The following is a 21,896-nucleotide window of genomic DNA, read 5'->3' as shown; positions in this document are numbered from 1 at the left end:
AAAAAAGCTAAAAAGCCGTAATACGCCCTGCTGGTGAACATGTAGGGAAAGGGCACTTTCCTATGGGACTGGCAGAAAGGCAAATCTCACGGTGGCCCTTCTGGAAATTAGTTTGGTGACATTTAATAAAAGTAAAAGTGCGCAAACCCTTTGATTCAGCGGTCCCATTCCTGGGACTTTATCCCTGAGGAGTAAAACCTCCAGGAAACCAAGCAAATGGCCATCAGTAGAAAAATGGCCTAAAAGTTGTGGTCGAGAATCTCAACTTGTCGGCTCATCCCCCCCGCCCCCCAACCTTCCCCACTGCCTCAGCCTTGATTCCCTCTCAGCCCACCCCCTGGGACCCTACACGGGGAGGGGATGAGTCACAAGGAACCAGGGCTGGCGACGCAAAGCTTAAAGCAGGCTAGTCAGGAGGGACAAAGGAGCGACATTTCCTGGATACGGAAACTCGGGTGAGAGACGACCTACTGCAGGAAACACTCGGCTGGGGCCCCGCCAAGCCAGGGCAGGGGGGTCAGCCAGGCCAGGCCGCCCAGACGGGCCAGTCTGGAGGCCCCAAGGAAGCGAGGACGTCCCTGACCCTAAGCCTACTGCCTGGGTAGCTAGAGACCTGGAGAGGACGCTGACACCCGCCAGTCCCAGCAACCACAGGATGTCTGAGTTTGGGTTCCGGGGCCAGACATCCCTGGATTCAAATCTTGACTCCGTTGGTCTCAGCCTCCCTCTTCTCATCTGAGAAATAATCATTCTAAACTTTCTGGACACGTGGGCACAGGTCTGACTTTTGGTTGGTCTCTCCCATCCAGAGCATCCTAGGATGTCATCCCTCCAGCTGGCCCCCACTCCCAGCCCTGCTGGTCCAGAGAGACCTTTCCATCATGGGATCTGACCATGTCCCTCTCTGGCTCACACACCCTCCATGGCTCCCCATTACCCTGGGAACAAAGTCCAGCTGCTCATTGGCTCTTATGTCCCTCCCCTCACCCTCACTCCCACCTCCAATGCGGCTCTCGCCTCCAGCTGCCCTGGACCTTTAATTCTCTGGCTAAAGAGTATCTCTAAATTTGTGCTGTCAGATTACAATGCCTTTTTCTCGGCAAATTCTTCTTTCTCCAAGGCCCGCCCCCAGAGTTCCCTCCTCCAGGCAGCCCTCCTGATTGCCCCAGATATAGCCCTTGCTCCCCCTGGGGGAATCCCCAGCTCCGTCCCTCCCTTTTTATAGACCCAGAACATGTAGCTCTGACTCCCCCGAGTTGGTGGCTCCCCCAGGGGCAGGACAGGGACTGAGTACCTATCAGGGAGCATTTGGCAGACGCCCTCCCTGACTCTGCGGCCCAGCCACCGGGAGAGGTTCTGACTCTTTAGGGATTTCCTGTGACCTCTATAAATAACCCCCATGGCTGCTTCCCACAAACCGCCTCACCCTTCTTGGAAAAAAAAGGACTGTAGCCAAGGACCTCAGTCCAGCTGTGTGCCAGGGCCCGGGGGAGGTGGGTGGGGCCCAGGCATCCTGCCCCAAGAGCGGCTCTCTCCCCACCCAGACCCCGCTCACGCCTCCTGGGAGCTCTTCCAGCCCTCCCCATGTGGAGGACATCGGGACCCCCCCCCCCCCCCCACCAGACCTACGGTATTGCTTCTCGTCTCTGGGCATCAGTTCGTATTTCCGAAAAACAGGCATAATAGCGACATTCACGGACACCTAAACCTCACGGAGTGACCCTTTCCCTCCGGGAGCCTCCCATGCTGGGGCAGCCCCAGATGGCCAAACAAGCAAACAAATCAGTAGTGACATATTGCAGTGAAGTCCGTGAAGACACGGGGTCAGGGGGCCCCCGTCGGTTGAGTGGCGGGAGAATTCTCTTCATACCCTGTGTTGGCCCTGGATACCTCCCAGGCTCTGCTCACGTGCCCCCTGAAACCTGAGCGCTTGTATCTTCAATCACTGGAGGCAGGACCCTTTCTCTGATTCTGGAAAAGATCCTGATCCTATTTAAGATTCAGTTTCTGCCAGTGGCAGGGGAAGTTAACCATTTACCTGCTGCCACAGGGGTGTGGAAGCCTGGATCGCAGAGTCCTTAGAGGGCAGGAGCTTTGATAGGAGTTGCCAGGACGGCCTTTTGTTGGAGCAAGGCGCCCCCTGCTGGTCCATCACCAACATATCAGGCCGCTGGGCATCCCCGAATCAAAGGCCTCAACGCCAATTCAAAGGGACACATGCGGGGCACCCGGGTGGCTCAGTCGGTTGAGCTTCCGACTTCGGCTCAGGTCAGGTCTGTGAGTTCGAGCCCCGCATCTGGCTCTGGGCTGACAGCTCAGAGCCTGGAGCCTGTGCAGATTCTGTGTCTCTGACCCTCCCCCATTCATGCTCTGTCTCTGTCTCAAAAATAAATACACATTAAAAATAAATAAAAAACAACAACAACAACAAAGGGACACCTGCGCCCCTATGTTTATAGCAGCATTATCTACAGCAGCCAAATCACGGAAGCAGCCCAAGTGTCCATCCATAGATGAATGGATAAAAAGAGAAGTGGTATTTATACGTATATGATGGGATATCATTCGGCCACAAATTTTTGCGACAACACGGATGGAGTTAGAGATTACAATGCTAAGTGAAACAACTCAGAGGAGGACAAATACCACATGATCTCACTCGCGTGTGGAATCTAAGAAACAAAACACACGGGCAGAGGAAAAACGAGAGACAGAGAGACAAAGTAAGAGACAGACTCTTAACTGGAGAGAACAAACCGATGGCTGCCAGAGGGGAAGTGGGGGAGGGGAGGGGAGGGGAAGGGTAAACGAGGGGATGGGGATTCGAGAGTACACTGACCGCGGTGAGCCCTGAGTGATGTATAGAATTGTCAGATCACTATGTTGCACACCTAATATAATATGTTATCTATATAACATATATATAATATATTATTATATTACATAACATATATGTTATATATGTTATATATATTATATATAATATATGTAATATATATTATATTATATATAACATATATAATAACATATATACTGTTATAACTAATATAACGCCGTGTGTTAACTGCACTGGAATTAAAATGAAAAAACTTGATTCAAGGGCCACGTGGGTGGCTCAGTTGGTTGAGCATCTGACTTCGGCTCAGGTCACGATCTCGTGGTTCATGAGTTCGAGCCCTGCGTCAGTGCAGAGTCTGCTTCGGATCCTCTGCTCCCCTCCCCCCCCCCTTTCTGCCCCTCCTCTGCCTGCACTCTCCTAAATATTAATAAATTAAAAAAAAAAAAAAAGACTCCAAGGCCTCATTATCAGTCAGATCCTCCCTCTCCTCCTCCGCCCATCTCCCTCCTCCTTCCCCCTCGCACACTGCTTCTGCCATACCGGCCACCTGACTGCGGCTTGAACGCACCATGGCGCTCCTACCTCAGGACCTTTGCACATGCTGTGCCCCCTTTCACCAATCTCCTCCATCTGGCTTCCGTCTCACCATTCAGCTGTCAGTACAAACGTCACCTCTGTATGGCGGCCTGCCTTCAAGCCCCTGACCTGGCAGGACTCGTGATCACAAGTTCACACAGCGGCCATCAGCCGTCACTGTTAAGGAACGATGGCTCTAACGAGGGCACGGGCAATGCCTGCAACAATTGTTCCCCTCTGTGTTCCCAGTGTCCTGCACTCAGAAGGCCCGCAGGGCACTCAGATCGGGAGTCCACCAGCTGGGTGCAAATCCCAAAGCTGGGGACCTCCAGCAACTAGCTACTCTTCTCTGAGACTCAGTTTCCTCGTCCGTAAAACTATAACAAAACACTCACCGCCTTGTGCTGTTAGGAAAACCCAATGAAATGATGTGCACGATTCTAGCACATAGCAGGGGCTTGATAAGTCACTAAGGGAATGAAGCTTTTGGAAGGAACAGGGACCCGGGATTTTGCAAGTCTCTTAAAATGTAAGAGGCGGGGCACCCGGGTGGCTCAGTCTGTTAAGCATTGACTCTTGATTGTGGCTCAGCTCATGATCTCACGGTTGTGAGATTAAGCCCACATCAGGTTCTGCGCTGAGAGTGAAGCCTGCTTGGGATTCTTTCTCCCTCTCTCTCTGTGCCTCCTCCACTTGTACTCTCTCTCTCTCTCTCTAAACAAACATACATACATACATACGTTTAAAATATAAGAGGCTAAGGGGCGCCTGGCTGGCTCGGTCAGTCGAGTGTCTGGCTCTTGGTTTTGGCTCAGGTCATGATCTCCTGGTTGGTTCATAAGTTCGAGCCCTGTGTTGGGCTCTGCGCGGATGGCGTGGAGCCTGCTTGGGATTCTCTGTCTCCCTTTTTCTCTCTGCCCTTCCCCTGCTCATCCATGTGCACTCGCTCGCTCTCTCTCCAGAGTATTTTTTTTTTAAAAAGCGTCTTTAAAATACAAGAGTCTAAGCTTTAAGGTTAATACTAAATAAGGAAATGACAACTTCCAAAACAATAAACACATACTGTCTGTACAAAATACAAAACGTATATTTTATGGGTGTATCCACAAGTATGCAAAAGAGCAGAGAAATTTTGGGAGGACACAAGTTAAGCTGTGACCCCAAGGGATGTGGGGGGACGGAGTCTTCCGTGTTTAAGCATTTCTGAATCACCTGAATTTTTTATATTCCTTTGGTATTTGCAAAATAAATTAAAAACCACAAAGCAAAGAACTCTGAGGCCCTCCCACCTCCATCCCAGCCTTCCACCCCTGCTCCTCCAGCATCAGGCACCCAACGCGGTTCCACTCCAGAGCGGCTTGAACCCTGGCACGTCCCTGCAAGGGAATCTGGCTGGCCGTAGCTTGGTCACCGCCAGCCACAGCGGGCTCACCACCTCTGAAGGCAGCGGCTTTGCCTCATTGTTCTGGAGTCAGGCTCTTCCCCCAGGGATGGAGATTCTCACTTGGCCTAAGCTATTCCCACATGCTTCAAGGCTTCTGGGCATCCACTCTGCCTGGCTGAGAGCTCCAGGGGTCCCCTCACTTGCCCACGCAGAAGTCCCGGAAGATGATATCCAGGATCTCCTCAGTGCCCCCTCCGCCGGTGATGCGGGCCAGGTGCCCCCGGGCGAGTCGCAGAGCCTCAGCAGCCAGGGCCAGGTCCTTAGTCTGCGTGTAGTGGCCAAGAGCGTCCAGGCAGCCCTGTAGGTGATGCTGGTGCCTTGCACGCGTCAGGAGCGGTGGGCCTGTGGACGGGTCCCCACACCTGGAGGGGACAAAGGATGCGATCTCTCAACTTTCACAACTACCATTGGCAGGGGGAGGATCGTTTGCATTTTGTAGATACAGAAAATGGGCCTGGGCGTGGCGGGGTGGGCACGTACACGTCCAAAGCCAGAGGCTCAGCCGCGACTTGAACTTGGGTTGAAGGAGGGTGTGGGAAAGGGGGAGGGGATGGGCGCTCACACTTGGGCCAGCTCCTTCCTCAGCGCCTCCAGGAGGCCATCCAGCCCCTCTCCGGTCAAGCAGGACAGCAGCAGGTGCGGGCGCAGGTTGGGACTGGGGTCGGGGCCGCCTGGAGGCAGTAAGTCCGATTTGTTCAGCACCAGCAGGAGGCGCTGGCTGTTCCCATTGGGGCTCCCAGCTCCGGCGGGGGCGACAACGGTGTCCAGGAAGTTGCAGCTGGACGGAGAGGCCAGGTCAGAAGCATCCAGCACGGCTAGAACGAGGTCAGCCTGCTCAAGCCTGGGGGAACAGCGAGAACCAACTGAGCAGTGACCCCAGAGTTGAGCAATTAAGGGCACGGGGGAGGGTGGGGCACGGGCAGAGGCTGAATTTAAATCGCTGTCCTCCCCTCCTCCTCAGAGTCCCCACTGAGCTGAGCAGCCTCTCCGGATTCGGGAGGGATATAAAATAAATGCAGCCAGGACAACCGGGAGTGCCCGCTTCCCCATCCCACCACCCTACCCGCCTACCTCTCCCGGGCGCGCCGCACGCCCTCCTGCTCCACGGGCCCAGCGCCCTCCCGCAACCCCGCCGTGTCGCTCAGCAGCGCCGGGAACCCGGCCAGGTCCACGGGGGTCTCCAGCACGTCGCGGGTGGTCCCGGGTTCCGGAGACACTATGGACACAGGCTTCCGGCCTGGGACGGCGTGGAGAGTAGGGGTAATCTCCACGGAGGCGGGACGGAGGCGATGGAGCCCCTCCCTCGGGCTCCACCTCCTGGCGAGGCGGACTTTTCACCTCCCGGCTCCTCCCCCAACACCTGAACAGCTCAGTTCCCCAGCTCCCGGCCCCGCCCCCGCCCGCCACGCACTGAGTAGGTTCACCAGGCTGCTCTTGCCAGCGTTGGGGGGTCCTGCGACCACTACGTGCGCCCCTGAGCGAAGCCTCTGCCCGCGCCTGGCATCTCGAAGATGTGCGCCCAGTGCCAGCTGCAGCTCCCGCACTTCGCTGTTAGCTGTGGATGGAAGAAAGCAGAGGGGAGGGAGTGAGGGGGCCTCCGGGGGCTGAGATACCGATGTCCCCATCCCTTGGAGGACCCACCTTGCTCCAGGACGCCCTCCTCCAGGTTGTCATCCTCACCAAAGTCGATATAGGCCTCCACATGAGCCAGAGCCTGGGGTGGGGGGAGAGGGGGCAGTGGTGTGGCCACCCAGGAACCCACCCTCCAGTGTGCCCAGGTCCAGCCTGACCTAAGGGACCGGATCGGAGACTCCTGCAATGAGGAAGCTCTCACGCACAGGTTGGGCAGGTCGGGCCGGAAATGGACGCATAGGGGGCTTGCCTTAGTGAGGGTCCTGGCCCAGCCGTGACAGAGGTGGCCCAGTTCTCCGTCCAGCTGTCTCAGCGCCTGCCGCCGCTGCGCCTCGGTTTCCGCATGAATTAGATCCGCCAGCCCCTCCACCTCGGTCAGGCTCAGCTTCCCGTGGGCGAATGCCCGTCTGGTGAACTCACCGGCCTCCGCTGGCCGCAGCCCTGGCACGCAACCTGCGGGAAGGTCCTGGGTCCTGAGCTTCCCGGCCCCCACCCTGGGTCCTGAGCTTCACTGGCAGAGCCGGACCTCGAACCCAAGGCTGCAAACTCACCCAGGGCCTGCAGGACGCCACTCACCACCGCCGGGCCTCCGTGCACGTGGAACTCGGCGCAGTCCTCACCCGTGAAACTTTGGGGACCTAGTGCGGCGAGATGGGAGTCGAGGAGAGTACGGCTAGGCAAACGCCTGGAGGGGGGAAACTGGGTCACGAGAGCTACAGCAGGTTCGGGATCTGGAGCCCCTCACCTGGGAACCAGAGCACCAGCGCGCGATCCAACGGCTCCCCGGAACGGGGGTGGCTGAGCAGGCGCAGGCAGGCGCTGCGAGCCGGGGGCAAGTCCCGGGGCGCCGTGAGGCTCCGGAGGGCGTGGCCGCTGGCGGGGCCGCTGGTTCGGATCACCGCGATGCCGCAGCGGCCGTGGCCGGAACTCAGCGCGAAGATAGTGGCCCCGGAACCGGGGACCGAGACGCCGCTGCCCTGGCGCGTGCACGGTCTGGGACTGGAGAGGAGGAGAATCAGTGCCTCTGGGAGGCTCTTGTGGCAGAGTGGCAGGTGGATAGAGGGCTCGACGGGGGAGATGCCCCAGGTGGAGGGTCTGCGGCTGGAGGATGGGCAGATTGGAGCGTCTGAGGCCAGACCCGATTGAGGTCTCTGAGAGCAATAATTGACTCAGATGTGGGCTCTGCGGCAGGGGCATGGATATATATTGTGAAGCTGAGGGGGCTGATATCAAAGTGTGACTCTGAGGCCAATGCGCGACCCAGATGTGGGCTCTGCGGCAGGGGGATGAACGGATTGGAGCTTGGAAAAATGCGAAAGGTGGTTCGCCGCAGGGAACTGGGCCCTCAGATCCCAGGGAGAGGGTTTGAGCCCAAGCAGCACCCCACGCTGTCACACCCCTTTCCCTTATCGCCCCACCTGCGAGGCCCACGTGCGGCCCGGGCTACCAGGGTCCACAACCCCCGCCACATGGATTCACAACCGGCGATCCGCCTACCCTCTCAGCCTGGGTGACTTCTAGTCCTGACAGGAGGCCCCGCCTACTCCGCGGCGTGACTGGTAAACTGCTCAACGATTCCCGATCACCATTGGGCCCCTTAGAAGACGTACTGCCCACTCACTGAAGATCTTCGTTTCTATTGGCTGGTGACAGGGCAAGAGGCGGGGAGGGGCTGCACGCGGGGGTGCCGCGAAATGGCGTTCCCCCGGCAACCTTAGACCGAATTTTTAGGATCCTAGAACAGTGAGAATCCGAGACACCGGAAATGAAGGGTGGGAGGAAGAACCACGCATGGCCCAGGGCCGTGGGAATTACACCGAGACGAGGGTTCGAGTCCCGTATTTTCCATCGGGCCACTCCAAAGCTTTAGGCGACGCAAGAGATCTCAGGGGCGCAGACGGAAGGGGTCCGGGGAACTCACGCCCTGGCCCTGGTAAAGTCTAGTCCAAATCTCTGGGAAGATTCCTACATGTGTTCTCAGAACTCTCCAAGTTTCTCGCCCCTCCCCCAGCTTTCGCTCCCGCCGTTCCCTCCTCCTCGGATACCCTTCTTCATTTGACAAACTCCTCCTCAGACCCTAGCTCCCAGGTTCCCTCCGACCGGACGCCTTTCTGGAATCCCCAGCACAGCTCTCTCTGCCCTCTGGGCTTTTCCGGCCCAGGCCTGCTCCTGCAGAGCTGAGAATCCGGTCTCCGGTGTGTCCCTGGCTCCCCGAAAGCCAGAAAGGGGAATCTCAGGGATTACTTTCAGGTTAACCCAGGACAGCGCAGGACCGCGGAATAAAGCGCTGATGGAGGAATTCCAGGCACTGGCTGGGCGGGGTTTCCGCGGGCGCTTTCGCACGGCCAATTCTCTGGTTCTTGGACGGAGCGGGCGGGCGGCGCTCTCACAATTTTGGGAAGAAACTGTCGGACCGGCTAAACCCTGCCTCGACCCGCTCAACTTTTTCATTTGTAAAAGAGGGACGAATGCGGACACTCGCCGTCTCCGCGTTGTTCCATCTGCCACAAGTGTACATCAAGCGCCACCTGTGCGCCAAGAACCAGAAAGGGTCCCTGCCCTCCCTGGGCTCTCCGTCTAACAGAAGAGGCTACACAGAATGGTCAGCGGTCTGGATGTCAGACAAATTACAGGACGCCCAGTTAAATGTAAATTTTAGATAAACAACCAATAAAGTTTTGGTGTAACTATGGCCCATGTAATATTTGGGACATACTAAAAATGTATTTATTCGTTTGTCAGAAGTTCATTCACATTTAACTGGAAAGACTGTACTTTTGTTTGCTAAACTTGGCAACTCTATCGGGTCCTCTCTGGGGAGGTGACGTCGTCAGGGGTCCAGGGGTTAACTGGACGGAGAGGGAGCGACGAGGGCCCCATGTAGGTGAACGGCTCAAGCTAAGATTCAGAGGCAGAACCTGCTGTAACTACGTACTCGTCTTCTGTGGCGAAGTTATTGCTACCTGGAATCTCCCCCGACCCGGCCCGCCCCCTCCCACGTCCAGCCGTAGTCAAATCACGCCCAACTCAGATTCCAAACCCCGCACTTGCAGAGATGGGGAAACTAAGGCTCGGAGGCGGAGAATCCAGGCCCGGGGCGGGCGGGGACGAGACCCAGAATATGACGCGGGCAGGGACAAGGAAGAGAATGCACCTTTGGTGCGGGCGGAGACGAGCACCAGAGAGCGAAGTGGGCGGGCGAGAACAAAATCCAGAAAACAACACGGGCGGAGTCGAGAACCCAAGAGCGACGTGCGCGGGGACGAGAAGGAGAATCGAGGTTCCGCGCGGGCGGAGACGAGAAGCAGCGCTCGGGCACGCGGGGACGGCGGCCGGCGCGGGCGGGCGCGGCCTTTGTCTCCACCTCCGGCGCGCTCCGCGGCTGCACCGGCCCGATGAGCCCGCGGCCCCCCGGCGCTCGGGCCGCCCGCAGCCCCTGACCTGACCTGCCCTCGCCATGGCCGAAGCCACCTCCAACGCCGGGGGCACGTCCCTGGAGGGCGAGCGTGGCAAGAGGCCCCCGCCTGAGGGCGAGCCTGCAGCCCCGGCGTCCGGAGTTCTGGGTATGTGTGCGGCGGCTGGATCTGACAGGGTTGCAGGTGCCTGGGGTGCGCACGGCGGTTGGACCGGGAGGGGATTGGGGTCAGCTGTCCCAGGCCTGGAGTCCAGTCGAGGGGCCGGTTCTCCGGGCACTGCGGCTGCGGCGGGGCTAGAGAGGCTGGGAAGATGCAGGGGGCGGGGGTCCCAGAGCAGAGACGCGGACACGCCCCTCTGAGAGCCCCGGCCTGGGGCCGAGCCCAGTCACCCCTTGAGCTTCCGGATCGCAGCCCGGCAGGGGTGCGCTCGAAAGAGCCACTCCGCAGAGGATACAAAATCATACGGTCCTGGGTTCGAATCCCAGCTCGCCTTTGTGACCTTGGGTGCGTGACTTAAACGCCCCGGTCCTCAGTTTCCTCACCTGTGAAATGGGGATAAGAACCGCGCCCAGCTCTGAGGACGCGCTGACATGATGTGGTGTAGCGCTCAGGGCTGCTAGTGAGCGCCCCATCGATCGTGGTTTTGGAGGCGGAGCTGGGCCTCAAGAATGAGTAAGATTTGTAAGGGAGGACCTGGGGGAAGGGCATTTCTGGAGGAGGGCCTGGCTGGTGCAAGGACACGGAGGGAAGGAAATAAGCCGAGGCCAGAGCTTGCAGGCCACTGAATGCCAGGCTGAGTGCTGAGGAGCCCTGGAGAGTGTATGAGCAAGGGCCAGGGCTGGAGGGACTGAACCAGAGGCTGGGGTCCTGGTCTGGGAGTGGCCTGACCTGGGCCCTGCCCCACCTGCCCCCTAGACAAGCTTTTTGGGAAGCGGCTCCTGCAGGCTGGTCGCTACCTGGTGTCCCACAAGGCGTGGATGAAGACGGTGCCCACGGAGAACTGCGATGTGCTGATGACCTTTCCAGGTACTTGTGCCCACTGCCCTGGGCTCCCCTGAGCCGGGCCACCCTGAGTAGGAGTGTGTAAGAAGCCTCAGACCCCTTGTGACAAGAGCCATCAGTCCCTGTGCCCCTTGGCAGACACGACTGATGACCACACGCTGCTATGGCTGCTGAACCACATCCGCGTGGGCATCCCCGAGCTCATCGTACAAGTCCGCCACCACCGCCACACGCGTGCCTATGCCTTCTTCGTCACCGCCACGTATGAGAGGCGAGTCTCTGTCCCTAGCCTCTCGCTGACCCGGCTCCCCAGCTCCCCACCCTTCCAAGCACTAACTGTGAGGTCTAGCGCCCTGCATTTGTCCCAGCTGACTGCCAGGTATACCAACCCTAGCTCCAGGAAGGTGAGCCAGGGACTCTCCATGATGCCACCTCCCTGTCTCCCTGGCAGCCTGCTTCGAGGAGCCGACGAGCTGGGTCTGCGCAAAGCAGTGAAGGCCGAGTTTGGCGGGGGCACCCGCGGCTTCTCCTGCGAGGAGGACTTCATCTACGAGAATGTGGAGAGTGAGCTGCGCTTCTTCACCTCCCAGGTGCGGCCAGCTCTGGCTCCCAGTGTGCATCCCTAGCCCTTGGGCTGCTGCTCCCTGTGCTCAAACCCGGTCCCCTGCAGGAACGCCAGAGCATCATCCGCTTCTGGCTGCAGAACCTGCGAGCCAAGCAGGGCGAGGCACTACACAACGTGCGCTTCCTGGAGGACCAGCCAATCAGTGAGTGGGCGGGACCAACCTCCAATCACACGTGGGGAGTTGGGTGGGGCTGCTAGAGGACAGCCTATCAACGTAAGAGGGCGGGGCCTAGAGCCAAGTGATCAAAGGCTAGTGAAGAGTTGGGTGGGGCCTGGAGGCATCAATCAATGAGGTGAAGGGGTGTGGCCTTAACTAAGAGGTGGGGCTTACTCCCTGGGAGGCTGGTCCCTGAGAAACCTTTTTCTGGGTCTAGCATAAGGTAGGGGCAGGACCATGGACAGCACTCCATGCACTGGGTGGTGCGGCCCTGGGCCTCAGTTTCCTCTCCAAGAGACCAGCTACCCCAAGTTCACCTCCTGACGCCAACTTTGCACCGATCCTCAGACGTTCGGAGCAGTGACCTGAGGCCAAATGGCTTTATTTAAAAACAGGGTTCTACACTGGCCCCACCCTACCAGGTTTCCTGCATCCTCTCCTGCCTGCCTCTGCACCTCCAAATTCCGAAGGAGAACTAGATAATCTGTCCACTCAGAACTTCTCTCCTGGGAAGGGCCCCTGCAGACTTAAAAGCAGGGAAAAGCTGGGACATGGGTTTTGGCCAAGGGGGCTGGCCAGGTCAGGCAGAGGCAGAAGGGCGGGGCTCACGCATTCTTGTCCCCCAACAGTCCCTGAGCTGGCAGCCCGCGGGATCATCCAGCAGGTGTTCCCGGTCCATGAGCAGCGCATCCTGAACCGCCTCATGAAGTCGTGGGTGCAAGCTGTGTGTGAAAACCAGCCTCTAGGTGTGGCCCCAGGCTGGGGGGTGTGTGTGTGTGTGTGCGGGAGTCTCCGGAGCAGGCAGGGCTGACCAGAACACCCCCCACCCCACCCCCGCTGTGTGCCCCTGGCAGATGACATCTGTGACTACTTCGGAGTAAAGATTGCCATGTACTTTGCCTGGCTGGGTTTCTACACATCAGCGATGGTATACCCAGCCGTCTTTGGCTCTGTCCTGTACACGTTTACGGAGGCTGATCAGGTGCTGGGAGTGGGCTGGGCAGGGGCTGGGGTACCTGAGACACCCTCCTTCCTGGGCCAACCTGGCCAACAGCTCGGCCCTCCGCCATCCCCAGACAAGCCGGGATGTATCGTGTGTGGTTTTTGCCCTCTTCAACGTGGTCTGGTCAACCCTGTTCTTGGAGGAGTGGAAACGGAGGGGGGCGGAGCTGGCCTACAAATGGGGGACGCTGGACTCACCTGGGGAAGCAGTGGAGGAGCCACGGCCCCAGTTCAGGGTCAGTCGTGGGTGTCTGGGTCCAAGGACTCCGAAGAATGAGAGGTGGAGGTGGGGGGCCACTGCAGGGACAAAGACAAGATGTGAAATGGGGCTACGGCATCAGAAAGGGTGTGCCATGTCGGGGGATCTGCATGCTCGGAAGGGGAGGGGTGGGAAAATGCATTTAAGGGCCTGGGAAAGGTGTGCTGGGTCGGGGGGGGGGAGCGTCACCACAGAGGTAAAGGCATGGTGGATGGAAATGGAGTTCAGAGCACTGGGAAGGGTGTGTGGGGCAGGGTGCACCTCTGGCCTCACGCTGAGCCCCACCCCCACCCTCTGCCAGGGTATCCGGCGCATCAGCCCTGTGACGCGGGCTGAGGAGTTCTACTACCCACCCTGGAAGCGGCTGCTTTTCCAGCTGCTCGTGAGTCTCCCCTTGTGCCTCACCTGCCTGGCCTGTGTGTTCCTGCTCATGCTCGGCTGCTTCCAGCTGCAGGTGACCTCTGGCCTCCCCCCCCCACCCCCCCACCCCAGCCCCGGCCTTGGCCCTGACCAGACAGCCACCTGCCCGGGTCCACCCCCCAAGCCGAGCCCAGACGCCGGGGTGACCTGTACAACCTCCGCCCCTGCAGGAGCTGGTGCTGAGCGTGAAAGGGCTGCCTCGTCTTGCCCGCTTCCTGCCCAAGGTCGTGCTGGCCCTGCTGGTCAGCGTGAGCGCAGAGGGCTACAAGAAGCTCGCCATCTGGCTCAACGACATGGGTACGCCCTGCAAGGGGAGGTCCCGCTGCCCTGGGGAGGAAGGTCCTCACTGGCCTTCAGGCTCCCCGCTGCTCTCAGGGGGCCTGGGCCACCTCCTCACTCACCCCCTCGGCCCCCAGAGAATTACCGGCTGGAGAGCGCCTATGAGAAGCACCTCATCATCAAAGTCGTCCTGGTGAGTGGCGGCCAGCAGGCGGCCAGTGGGGGTGGCCTACATGGGGCACAGGGGGCGCTCCTGGGGTCAAATTTGCTTGCCTGTCTGCTTCCCACAGTTCCAGTTTGTCAACTCATACCTGAGCCTCTTCTACATTGGCTTCTACCTCAAGGACATGGAGCGCTTGAAAGAGGTGAGACCCCAGCCCACGGCAGTGCCCCCCACAATGGCGGCCAGTGGGGGGCCGGACTTGGCCAAGGGGTCCACGGGCTTTCCAGCCCCTCCCCCCCCTCCTCCATCCTTCTCTCTCTGTCCGTCCGTCCGTCCGTGTGTCCTCTCTCTGCCTGTCACCCACCCCCCATCTGTCCGTCCACCTGTCCGTCGGTCCCTCCACAGCTCCTGCTCGTCCTGTCCCTGTCCCAGAGCCTCGAGCGGCAGCTTCGGGCGGTGCTGGTCCCGCTCGCGGCCCTGCGGTTCCGCCTGCTCCTCCTCTCCCTCCGGGGCCTTCTGCTCGTGGCCCGGGCCAAAGTATGGGCAGGTGGCGAGCCCACAGGGTCTCGCCGGGGTGGGCAGTGTGGCTATGCTTGGGGCCTCACGCTGAGCCAAGGGTGCATGTTCCCAGGGGCTGGGGCTCTGCTGATGGGGTGCAGATGGCAGGGGCCTCTTGAGACCCCGGGCACCAGCTGAGCTCCTGGGCAGTGCTGCAAGCAGGGGACCTTGAGCCACGGCAGGATGAGACATGCATTACAACCCCAGGAGGTTGGCTAGGAGCCCTGGCCTGCCAGGCTATGGTCTGTGGCAGATGAGTGGTGGTAGAGGCTGAGTGCTGGGGTCTCCATGTCCCGGGACATCCAGAGGGGTGGCTTTAGCAATTGGGTTCAGGGCATGTGTCTGGAAGCTTGCTCCTGGAAGGCGGGTGCCCAGTCCCAGCAGCCTGTCCCGGTGCCCGGGGCCTCGCCCGCCCCCCACGTGGCCTCTCTCCACCCCCTTCCTGCCCCCAGATGCTGGCCACTCTGCTGATCACCCGCCAGTTCCTCCAGAACGTGCGTGAGGTCCTGCAGCCGCACCTGTACCGGCGGCTGGGCCGTGGCGAGCTTGGCCTGCAGGCTGCCTGGGAGCTGGCCCGTGCCCTGCTTGGCCTGCTGAGCCTCCAGCGCCCTGCACCCCGCCGCCTTGAACCCCAGGCCGAAGAGGGTGGCGGAGGCGGCAGCGGGGGCCGCAGGTGTCTCAGTGGGGGCTGTGGGGCACCTGAGGAGGAGGAGGAGGCTACCGTGGAGCGGCGGCCTGCGGGGGAAGGTGGGGAGATGGGGGATGGGCCCCGGGGAGGCAAGGAGGAAGAAGAGGAGGAGGAGGAGGATGAGGAGGAGGAGGAGGAGGAGGAAGATGAGGAGGAGGAGGGTGAGGAGAGCGGCCTCCTGGACTGTGGGCTCCGGCTGAAGAAGGTCAGCTTTGCTGAACGAGGGGCTGGGCGGCGGCGACCTGGCCCAGAGGCCCTCCTGGAGGAGGGGAGCCCCACTATGGTGGAGAAGGGGCTGGAGCCGGGAGTATTCACACTGGCTGAAGAAGACGATGAGGCCGAAGGGGCTCCCGGCAGTCCCGAGCGGGAGCCTCCGGCCGTCCTGCTCCGCCGGGCTGGGGGCGAGGGCCGTGACCAGGGGCCAGACGGGGGCCCAGACCCGGAGCCAGGTTCGGGCGACTCAGCCCGGAGGCAGCGGCGACAGAATCGGTCATCCTGGATTGACCCACCCGAGGAGGAGCACTCACCCCAGCTTACCCAGGCTGAGCTTGAGAGCTGTATGAAGAAGTACGAGGTGAGGAGGGGTCTGAGGGCCCAGGTGAGGCCCTCCCAGGGGCAGGGCCTGGGGTCTGAGGGGGGAGGTGGGAAGGGTGCGATAAAATGGGGCCCTGGATGTGGTCAGGAACTTCCTGGAGGGGGAGCTCTGGGTCCATTCAGGATCATCGGAGGAAGGCAAGTCTTGAGAGAGAGGAAGGTAGTCTAAGGGAGGAGGCATTCTGGTCTGAGGGAGGGCCGAAGGCCACACCCAGGCACCGCCCCGCCCCCTGCAGGACACGTTCCAGGACTACCAGGAGATGTTCGTGCAGTTCGGCTATGTGGTACTCTTCTCGTCTGCCTTCCCCCTGGCCGCTCTGTGCGCCCTGGTCAACAACCTCATCGAGATCCGAAGCGACGCCCTCAAGCTGTGCACGGGGCTGCAGCGGCCCTTCGGGCAACGGGTTGAGAGCATCGGCCAGTGGCAGGTGTGGGGGCGGCCAAGGACTCTGAGCCGAGGCCCCGAGGGAGTCCGGGTGCGCTGGGGAGGGGCAGGAGGCCCCGGGAAAGGGCGGCTGGACCCCACCGGAGCCCCCCCACCCCCACCCCGCGTGTTCCCCTGCAGAAGGTGATGGAGGCCATGGGTGTCCTGGCAATCGTGGTCAACTGCTACCTGATCGGCCAGTGCGGGCAGCTGCAGCGCCTCTTCCCCTGGCTCAGCCCCGAAGCGGCCATCGTGTCTGTGGTGGTGCTCGAGGTGGGGCTGGTGGCCGGGGAGGGGGGCGGGGCGGGGGGAGGAGCTGGGGGGGGGGGTCGCGCAGGGCGTCCGAGCCTGCAGCCTCATCCTCGTCTGTTGTCTCAGCACTTCGCTCTGCTCCTCAAGTACCTCATCCACGTGGCCATCCCCGACATCCCAGGCTGGGTGGCCGAGGAGATGGCCAAGCTTGAGTACCAGCGCCGGGAGGCCTTCAAGGTACACTTTGGGGGGGGGACGTTGGTGCGGCGCTGGGCTTGGTCTACTCCTTCACTCGGTGGGGCTTCTCCACCTCGCCCGGCTGGCTGGCGGCCGGGTTCTTAGCAGGAGGGAAGATGTGCGGAGCCCAGTGTAATAATTAGCACTCCGCACCGGCCGGTCCCCTCCCGGAATCCCGGTGGCGTCCAGCAGCAGGCTGGCACTTGTGAACATTTAGTCATCGGCCAGCTCACCGGCGGTGTCCCGTTTGGGGCCAAGGACACAGCTGATGCTTCCTAGAAGCCCGGCTTCTGCCACATTCCTCAGAAAGCTGCAGAGTGGGCCAAGGAGCTCACCAGCGCCGGGCGGCACTCTGCACAATGACCGAGATGGCCTCTGTCTGCGCTGCCTGGGTGGCCCCTGGCTCCGGGCGGCCGACGAGTACTTGAAATGGGGCCGGTACAGCTGAGAGGCGGAATTCGCATCGCACTTTATTTTGTTTTGCCATTTTATTCGAAATTATTGAAACCGACGTTGACAAAGCCACGTGGGGCTGCAGGCTCCTGGACTGGCCAGCGTGGAGTCTGGCCTGTGCCACTCATGACTCTATCGCTGGTTCTCCGGAAGGCAGGGGACAGTCAAGAACCAATATGTGTTTACCCCCTTTCTCAATTCTTTTTTTTTTTTTTTTAATGTTTGTTTCTTTAGTTCTAGAGAGAGAGAAGAGGATAGAGAGCAAGTGGGGGAGGGGCAATGAGAGGGAGACAGGGAATCCCAAACAGGCTCCGTGCTGTCGGTGCGCCCGATGTGGGGCTCAGACCCACGAACCGCGAGGTTACGACCAGAGCCGAAACCAAGAGTTGGATGCTTCACCAACTGAGCCCCCCCAGTCGGTTCTCTTGTCAATTCTCAGAAATTCTCTTCTCGATTCTCAGAAAGCACCGGCATGAATCCGGGAATGCAGTTGGTGCCTAATAAGGGGTTAGATCTCTCCCTACTACCTCAGAGAGCCACAGGGTGGGCTCGGGGATGCAAATGGTACCCAAAAAGTGTTTAGATCTCTCCCGACTTCCACAGAAAGCCCCAGTGTGGGTCCAGGAATGCAGCTGGTGCCCAGTAAGTGTTTGGATCTCTCTCGGCTTCTGCAGGGTGCACCAGCATGGGCCTGGGGGGGGGGGGGGGGGGCTCACACACCTTTTCTGCCCAGTCCCTTTAATGGCTCTGTTCTGCCCACAGAGACACGAACGCCAGGCCCAGCACCGCTATCAGCAGCAGCAGCGGCGGCGGCGGGAGGAGGAGGAGCGCCAGCGCCACGCGGAGCACCATGCCCGGCGAGAGCGCGATGCCAGCGGCCGGGAGGAGGCTCGGGCCGAAGGCTCAGGGCTGGACCCTGCTGCCCCTGAGAAGGCCTCTGCCAAGGCCAAGGGCAGTGGGGCAGGCGGCCACGGGCAAGAGCGGCCCAAGCGCCCGGGGTCCTTGCTGGCACCCAACAACGTCATGAAGCTGAAACAGATCATCCCGCTGCAGGGCAAGTTCCTGTCGTCTGGGGCCGCATCCTCACTGGCCAGCGCGGGGGCTGGCCCTGCCGCCCGGCCACCCCCTGCCCAGTCACCCACGGGTAGCGACACCCGCCTGCCAGCCTTCCTCAGCTTCAAGTTCCTCAAGTCACCTGAGACACGGCGGGACCCAGAGCGTAGCCACTCACCGCCCAAGGCCTTCCACGCTGGCAAGCTCTTTCCTTTCGGTGGGGCCCGGGCTGACGCCGGGTCCAACGGGGCAGGTGGGCAGGCCCGGCTGGATGGGACCCCCAGCGGCGGAGGAGGCCGAGCCCAGCGGAGTGGGCCGGTGGACGAGGCTGCGGCTGAGGAGCCGGACGCCCCCCGGCCTGAAGAGGAAGGCTCAGGTCACAAGCTTTAACTCGGGGGTGGGGACTCTGGGCTGGGCTTTGCGGGAAGGGGTGGGGTGGCCAGGCCTGGGGAGAGGGGCTGAAGGGGACAGAGGAGGCCCGGTCTCTGTACCGGTTGGGAACCTGGGTACGCGGTACGTGGAGCCTCTCAGTCAAAGCCTGCTCAGTATCTCCGGGACCCTTGACAGCCAAAGCCCCCTGTCCCGGCGGCCCTCCCAGGGCACCCTGCCCTCCATGCTCTGGTGCCAGGAGAGATGCAGGAGGCTTCTTCCCCACCTGGCTCAGCCTCTCCTGCCCCTATGAGACCCCACACCCAGCTCATTCTGGGGGGACTGGACCCCCCCCCGGGCCTCTATGCAAGTCCCTAACCTGCAGCCCTGCTGTTCAGGGAGGCCTTCCTTGGAGGTGGGGGCCAGGGCTGCCTACCCAGGGAGCTCGGCGTGCTCGGCCACAGGCTGCACCCGGATTCGCGCTGAGCAGAGGTGCAAGCCTCGTGCCCACCCGCCCCCTCCCCCTCCCCCCCCCCCCCCCAGCCCACTTTGCTAGCCCCAACCCCAGCCCAACCCAGCTCCAGGCTCCAGCAGCTCATCCCCCAGGGAGCCCGAGAGGTGGCAGCTGCAACACCAGGGACGCAGGTCAGAAATCAGAGGGACTTCCTCAGACTGTCCCCTCCCCCCCGTGACGGGGAGGGGCCCAGTGCCCAGAGGCAGGGGATGCACCGGAAGACGCCCACCCCTTGTCACTGATCAGAAGCAATAAGGCCCTCGAGGTGCCTGGAAGCCCGGGAGGGAGCGCGGGCAGGGTCCGAGCGGGGTCCGGCGGCGGGGGCGGCACCCCCCCGGAACGGCCCCTCTCGCCTCCGCAGGGACAGCGCTGGCCCCCGTGGGCGCCCCTGCCCTCCGCACCCGCCGCAGCCGGAGCCCCGCGCCGCCGCCGCCGCCGCCAACGCCGCTGCCCCGGCCCCCGACGCCGCCCGCAGGCTGCTGGCAGTGGGACGGGCCGTGGGGCTGCGGGGGCGAGGGCGCCGCCCCCCGCCAGGCCCCCGCCCCCGCCGCCGCCGAGTGCCCGCCCTGCGCCCTCGCCGGGCCCCCGCCCGCCCCGCAGCCCCTGCCGGGGGACGCCAGCTTCTACAGCCTCCCGCCCCCGCCGCTGCCGCCCACCTCCGAGCCCCCGGAGCCCCCGGCGCCCTCGCCCAGCCCCAGCCCCAGCCCCCAGGCCGTGTGCTGGCCCAGCGGCTGGCATTAGCTCCACCCGCCCGCCCTGCCTTCCTGTTCTCATATGCAATATCAGTCGTGGACCGGGGCGGCGGCCGCCACCCAGAAAACGCGCTTCGGCTCGACGGCCCCCAGTATTGGCTGCCCCATCCTGGGGCAGGGCCGGGGGCCGGGCCCACCCCTCCCCCCCCATCTGCCGTTTTCCTTTCGACCGGGATGGGGGAAAGGAAACCCCCCAAAACCAACAGAAAACACACAGAATAGGCGATTATTTATTTGTTTTTAATTTATTTTGTCATATTTTTGTAAAACGGCAGAAATGCAATAAAAAGTATATTTCAACAGTGCCCGAGGACAGAGCAGTGGAAGGGAGGGGGGTCAGAGGGCCCAGTGACTTGTAGTTGGCGCCGGCTTTTTGGGGACCTAGCAGGCCTAGGGTGGGTGCCCCTCCCATCCTGTGACCCTTGGGGGCCTCCTCCTAAGAACTGGGTCTTGAGGCCACAGATGGAAAACTCCAGACTGCGCCAACTCTGAGACGGCCCAGATTTGGGGGCCGAGTCCAGGCCTGGGGCCCCTGGGAGGAGCTGCAGAGCCTGAGGCCCTGGCTTCAGCTTCCTAGACAAAGGAAGACATCTCGAAAGTGTTGAAAGGACTCAGCAGTTTGGGTGCCAGGCCCAGGTCCTGAGTTGGCCTCGGCCCTGCAGGGTGAGGTGACACGGTCCTCTAGGCCGCACTTTCTGGGATAACTGCCTCCCAGGCTGCCATCTGAGGAGCCAGAGCAGTGAAAGGAACTTGGGGTATGAAAATCGGAAGGCACCTGGCACCCGAGTCTCGATGTTGAGGGGATGGCACTTTTGGGGATGCCATTGGGGAGTGGCCAGGATGCCCCACTGTGGGATTGCTGTCAGACCCAAGCTGCTGGGACTCTTTGTTGCGTGGTCAGGGATGGGACGCGGCCCCTCCCCCTCAAGCATGTCCACATCCAAAGGCTCAGAGCTTGATGGGCCCTGCCCCGTGGCTGAAGGAGACCAGGGGGAGCCAGTGTGAGTCAGGGGCACTTTGGAGGGCTGTGAAAGAGAAACCGGGGTTCACTGGAGGCAGGAGAGCAGCCTGTGCAAAGGCACAGAGGTGAGGGAAGGCAGAGTTTGGTGTCTGAAGGAGCGGAGGAATAAGGGGCGGTCCCAGAGGCAGGAGAGCTGGGCAGAGGCTGGCTGAGGGACACCTGCACCAGGGAGAACACAGGGAGGCCTAGGTGGGCCATGGCCACGGGACCCCTGCCCAAGCCGTGGCTGACACTGACAGGAGATTAACCCAGTCCCTCACAGGGGAACCGGGGCCACAGAGACGAGGGCAGGGGTGCCACCGGCTCTCACTATCCCATACACTTTGAAGCTGAAGTCTATTCACTAACCATCAGTGACACCACGTGCCTGCCTAGGTCAGACCAACCCCTGAGACTGGGGATTCCAAGGAGTCTGAGAGCCTCTGGGGCCTCAGTCCACCACAGCACCACCGAGAGCAAGCTTGCGTCTTGTGAGCACCTGCCTTGTGACCACAGGGACTCAACACAGGCGTAAATGCCACCCAAAGCTGGGAGGAAAAGCCCCTTGGCCCCACAGGGCACAGCTCGGTGGTGACCCCCAGAACCTTCCACCGTGGGAGGCGCCGGGCGGCCCAGGCTGGAGCAGTCTGGCTCAGGCAGGGACCTCCACGGTGATAATCTGGTGGCACCCCATAAAGCCTGGCATTCCTTCCAGCTCCACAGCCCAACCCCTCACCGCCCTCAAGGCTGCAGCGCTCAGCTCCCAGGCCACGGCCCCTACTTGGGGCTGGTGGGTGGGGAGAAGCAGCGTTCCCCCTGGCCTCAGGCCCAGCGTTTGAGGCCTCAGACCTTCTGCCTGGAGCCCGAATGCCCTCTACGTCTCCAAGCTCGGGCCCAAACCCAGCTTGGCTGACAGCCCGCCAGTGGCTGTGTAACTTGCTGACCGACAGCTCCAGGGCTGGGCATTCCTCAGAGCTCCATGTGCCTCGTCTCTGAACCAGGGGCGCTCAAGGCCATGCCACCTGGGCGGTCTCCACAGTGGCCGGTGGGCACACCACCCTGACTCAAGGCATCCAGGGTGTGGGGCTGACCACAGTTACGTCCTTGGCAACACGGACCATCTCTCAGGGGTGTCCTGGTCCTCTGGGACACCTTGACAGGTGAGGCATGGGGGGTGGGTCCAGGCAG

At 61.3% G+C, this 21,896-nt stretch overlaps 2 protein-coding genes across 5 annotated transcripts; one reads left to right on the top strand and one right to left on the bottom strand.

Annotated features, from left to right (window-relative positions):
- Window positions 1-4,478: 4,478 nt before the first annotated feature.
- GTPBP3 (GTP binding protein 3, mitochondrial) lies at window positions 4,479-8,824 on the bottom strand. Its single transcript, XM_006928582.5, has 9 exons — window positions 7,910-8,824; window positions 7,237-7,490; window positions 7,043-7,129; window positions 6,742-6,944; window positions 6,501-6,573; window positions 6,271-6,414; window positions 5,931-6,096; window positions 5,422-5,700; window positions 4,479-5,221 (listed from the first exon to the last, which is right to left on the bottom strand). The coding sequence occupies exons 1-9, from the start codon at window positions 7,960-7,962 to the stop codon at window positions 4,996-4,998; spliced, it is 1,485 nt and encodes a 494-aa protein (XP_006928644.3). The 5' UTR covers window positions 7,963-8,824; the 3' UTR covers window positions 4,479-4,995.
- Window positions 8,825-9,698: 874 nt separating this feature from the next.
- ANO8 (anoctamin 8) lies at window positions 9,699-20,013 on the top strand. Of its 4 annotated transcripts, XR_002739007.2 has the most exons (19): window positions 9,703-10,054; window positions 10,823-10,933; window positions 11,048-11,180; window positions 11,361-11,499; window positions 11,580-11,676; window positions 12,321-12,437; window positions 12,546-12,673; window positions 12,768-12,929; window positions 13,254-13,406; window positions 13,543-13,669; window positions 13,789-13,844; window positions 13,942-14,016; window positions 14,220-14,351; window positions 14,825-15,634; window positions 15,891-16,082; window positions 16,220-16,351; window positions 16,457-16,567; window positions 17,783-19,221; window positions 19,318-19,395. XR_002739007.2 is itself a non-coding variant. In XM_023247026.2 (18 exons), the coding sequence occupies exons 1-18, from the start codon at window positions 9,949-9,951 to the stop codon at window positions 19,695-19,697; spliced, it is 3,696 nt and encodes a 1,231-aa protein (XP_023102794.1). In that variant the 5' UTR covers window positions 9,701-9,948; the 3' UTR covers window positions 19,698-20,013. The 4 variants fall into 4 exon arrangements, 3 of the variants coding, with proteins under 3 accessions (XP_044903908.1, XP_023102794.1, XP_044903905.1); XM_023247026.2 differs by lacking the exon at window positions 14,220-14,351 and having other exon boundaries at window positions 9,701-10,054; window positions 17,783-18,449; window positions 19,318-20,013; XM_045047970.1 differs by having other exon boundaries at window positions 17,783-19,345.
- Window positions 20,014-21,896: the final 1,883 nt, after the last annotated feature.

Source organism: Felis catus, chromosome A2 (genome assembly GCF_018350175.1).
Source record: "Felis catus isolate Fca126 chromosome A2, F.catus_Fca126_mat1.0, whole genome shotgun sequence".
NCBI lineage: Eukaryota > Metazoa > Chordata > Mammalia > Carnivora > Felidae > Felis > Felis catus.
Note: the sequence above shows the minus strand (reverse complement) of the source record. Positions and strands in the feature narration are given on the sequence as shown.